The sequence below is a fragment of the Epinephelus moara genome, chromosome 16 (assembly GCF_006386435.1).
Source record: "Epinephelus moara isolate mb chromosome 16, YSFRI_EMoa_1.0, whole genome shotgun sequence".
In the NCBI taxonomy this organism is placed as follows: domain Eukaryota; kingdom Metazoa; phylum Chordata; class Actinopteri; order Perciformes; family Serranidae; genus Epinephelus; species Epinephelus moara.
Window position 1 is genome coordinate 45,247,258 of NC_065521.1, and position 3,709 is coordinate 45,250,966.

The 3,709-nt window shown below is 42.2% G+C and overlaps 1 protein-coding gene across 1 annotated transcript in view; it reads right to left on the minus strand.

Moving 5' to 3' along the window:
• The window catches only part of LOC126402365 (L-selectin-like), a 6,084-nt gene extending 4,865 nt beyond the window's left edge, over positions 1–1,219 (minus strand). Inside the window, exons 1-2 of the mRNA XM_050064266.1 lie at positions 1,185–1,219; positions 182–348 (exon numbers count right to left, since the gene is read on the minus strand). Of these exons, the coding sequence (XP_049920223.1) occupies positions 182–348; positions 1,185–1,215 (198 nt within the window). The 5' untranslated portion in view covers positions 1,216–1,219. The remainder of the gene's footprint in view (positions 1–181; positions 349–1,184) is intronic.
• Between the last annotated feature and the right edge of the window lie 2,490 nt (positions 1,220–3,709).

The window sequence follows — 3,709 nt, forward strand, 5'->3', positions numbered from 1 at the left end:
TGAGGGAAGTTTATACTAAAAACACTTTATACTTCTACTCTACTACATTTTACAGGAGATATTTACTATAGTTACAATGTAGGATCAGATTTTAATACTTTCAAACCACCTGTCACTGACACACTTATCAAAATGACTGAAATGAAAGACAGAAAAGTGAACTCAAATAGCTGTAACATACTCTGCTTGTATCTTCCATGTTGATCAGGGTCCTCACGTCCTCCATGTTGTCGACAGTAGCCAGGTCTGTGTATTTCTCTCTGCAGTAACTTTGTGCTTCAGTCCAGTTCTTCAGGTCATAAACAAAATGGTACTGACGTTCAGCATGTGATGAGACAGCACACAGCCCTGTAGTGACACACATGCATAGTGATCAGATTCAGACTACAGATAACTTTTTATATCTCTTCACTTTGTCACGTTACATTTCAGTGTTTGCCCAAGGTCTTACCATGTCACTGTTGTGAAATAAAACAAGTGTGTCTGTGTGTCAGAGCGGCATCAAGACATTTGCGTCATAAATTGATGCAGAAAACTTCTCCAGAAATTAAGTGTTTGATGCTGAAGAGGGCCCATACCCCCTCACTTAGTATGTGTCCCCACCCATGTTCAGACGAACATGTCTGACTATATGACTGTGAGGATACTGAAATAAATAGTCTCAATAAATATGAGTAAAAGATGTGCTACTGTGTGTAATTTAAGGGGTGCCCTTTAGTGTTTGAGCACCAGACTTCAAAAATATATTCAAATGTAAAACAAATAATCAAACACTGAAATATAACTGACTTTGTTAAGAAGAGGGTTATGATAGTTTAATGAAACATGTTACACTCTCTAAGCATTCATTTCTATGGGCTGTTCCACAGTGGTACAGTATTGTCTGAGGGAAACGTTCAGACATTAGTATTGTATTCAATTTAATTACAATTCTAAACAATAAGACTTTAAAAACATTTCTTATCACAGTTCTGTGTTGCGTTAAGGTAACATACCCATAAGTGTAAGCCTATAATAATATTTCTTGAAAATGTCTTTAAATGATGTTTACTTGGTCTATTTCATTTAGAAAAAAAAAACAAATCAAACTTTTTTTTCCCCAACTGGCATCATAATGTGTACCACACAGGGATATATCAAAGTGCTGTAACAGAAGAATAAACATTCATAAAACAAACACTGACCTGCTGTGATGAGCAGAAGAACTGTGTCCATCTTGTTCGCTCTGTTTGTTTGAATGTGTGACTTCAGACTTGCAGCTGTTGAAATAGCTCCTGATGTTCAACACAAACGCCTCACAGTACCTCACTATCATTTTAAGGTCATGCAAAGTGTTCCGATAAAACAATTATTTGCATAATAGGCAATAAACTCAGCCGTTTTCCTTGTTTTCAAAGATATGTCTGACAGGCCTGCCACATTGTTGGACTACAGCCACAAACAAACAGTGACCACACTGTGGTGAATGATCATTAGTCATTTAAAGGCAGTGACATTTCCATTACATTAATAAAGATTCATTCTACAATGGATCCACTTTTTCACACTTTAAAACATTTGGCAAGTTTACAAAGTGCTTTGACAAACAAAGCAAACGCAGGATATCTATAGCAACAGAGGCCTCTAGTTTGGCAGACCGGGCGAGGCGGGGGCGCAGCGCACCTGCGCTTTGCCAGCTGGGTGTGGCCAGGCGGATTTTGCAAGTTTGGCACACCGTGCGCGCTGGCGCAGCTACTCCTCTTTCCCACCTCCGTCCCTCCTACCTGCGCAAGTCGGAAAGAGGGAGGAGAGAAGGCGTGGAGTGGGTTTTACACACATCACACCAATCAAATGAGCCCCTCTCCTCGCCCTTAAATGCGCCGCCCGAAGGCGTAATGAGAGTNTCTGGAAACCTGCCTGTGAGGTTTTGGTGACGTGTGCGCACTGTCCGCCGGTCAGCCAAACTTCGGCTTGCACCGGCTGCGCTCCGCCTGCGCTGACAGTAGACCTGGTTTCAGCTGGCGAGCTTTTAGCGCACTTTCGGCGAAGCCTTTTGGCACGAAACTGTCACTGCGCCAAGCTGGATCTGTAGACACCTCCCCCTGCTGCGCCGCCACATCCATCTCAGCGCACCTCGGTCTGCCAAACTACCAAACTGAGCGCGCCTTGGGTTGCACTGCTCGAAACTAGCTCTGCGCGGGGTTCGCCACCCTGCGCTGCGCCGGGAAACTAGAGCCCAGAGAGTCAAAACAGTGAGGGCAAACAAAAGCAGGCCAAAATTAAGCTAAAATTGAGGTGAAGTTAAGCAAAACACAGACAGAATGACAAAGACAGAATGATAAGACAGGATGATAAGACAGGATGATAAAAGAGATACATAAGAACAATAAAGGCAATAAAACTATTATTTCTAAATACTTAGAAACAAAAGAATAGAAGGATAAAAAGACAACATTGCACAATGACAACAGAATAACAAAGAATAAACAATTAAAAGGAATAGAATGAAATAAATAAAAAGAATAAATGAAAAGATGACATCACATAAAGGCAAGTCTACAAAAATGGGTTTTAAGAAGAGATTTAAAAGATGTTACTGATTCTGTAAGCCTTATCTCCTCAGGCAGGTCATTCCAAAGTCGAGGGGCCCTGGTGGAAAAAGCGCGGTCACCTTTAGATTTAAGTTTCAACTTTGGAACGGCCAGGAGGGCCCTGNTGTAAGCCTTATCTCCTCAGGCAGGTCATTCCAAAGTCGAGGGGCCCTGGTGGAAAAAGCGCGGTCACCTTTAGATTTAAGTTTCAACTTTGGAACGGCCAGGAGGGCCCTGCCCGAGGATCTAAGGCTGTGTACTGTCTCATATGGGGTCAACATTTCTGCTATGTAACTTGGGACCAGACCCAGACGGGCTTTAAAAGTGATCAGTAAAATCTTAAAATCAATTCTAAAACGCACAGGGAGCCAATGGAGGGAAGCCAGGATTGGGGTGATGTGATGCCGTCTGTTAAAACCAGTAAGAACAGAATGCAGATTAATCAAACGCTGTCAGACATTAATTGTCAGACATCAGCTGAAGGGTTCCAAGATTGCATTTCGGCCCATGCTTTCTGCCTCCTTACTCTCCAGATGAACTGTTTACTTGCAGCAAACCAAAGCCTGCTAAAACGTGATTGGTCAACACTGCTTGGAATGCACATGGAAACCAGAATGTATCTGATACCAAAATCTTGTACTGCTGCCTACAGATTCTGCATGCAGATATCTGATTAAAGAGATTAGAGGATCACCTTAGTTGTTTGAATGTATCCTCCTGGAACCTTGAATATCTGTGGTAAAATTCATGGCGTGTGATCGTATTGTTATCAAGACATTTCAGTGTGAACCACAAAGGCCAACCCCATGGTGGCGCTAGAGGAGAAGGTCAGGAATTCACCAAAGTCAGTTGGGTTCATCCTCTGAGGTTCATGAATGTCATACCAAAGCACAGCAAACCATCCAATAGTTGCTGAGATATATCAGTGTGGACCAAAGACCGGCCAACTTTGGCATCCATTGAGCCACGCTGCCAACATGGCTGAACATTAAAAGATAGTGAAACAGAACGTTTAACAACATGGCTATTATGCTTCTTCTTTGATACACCTCTAGTTACATAAATAATGGCATGTAGATGTTGACACTGCTTTCAGCAAGTTCCTCTTCTGAGTCATTTCTAACATTCAAATCATTTTG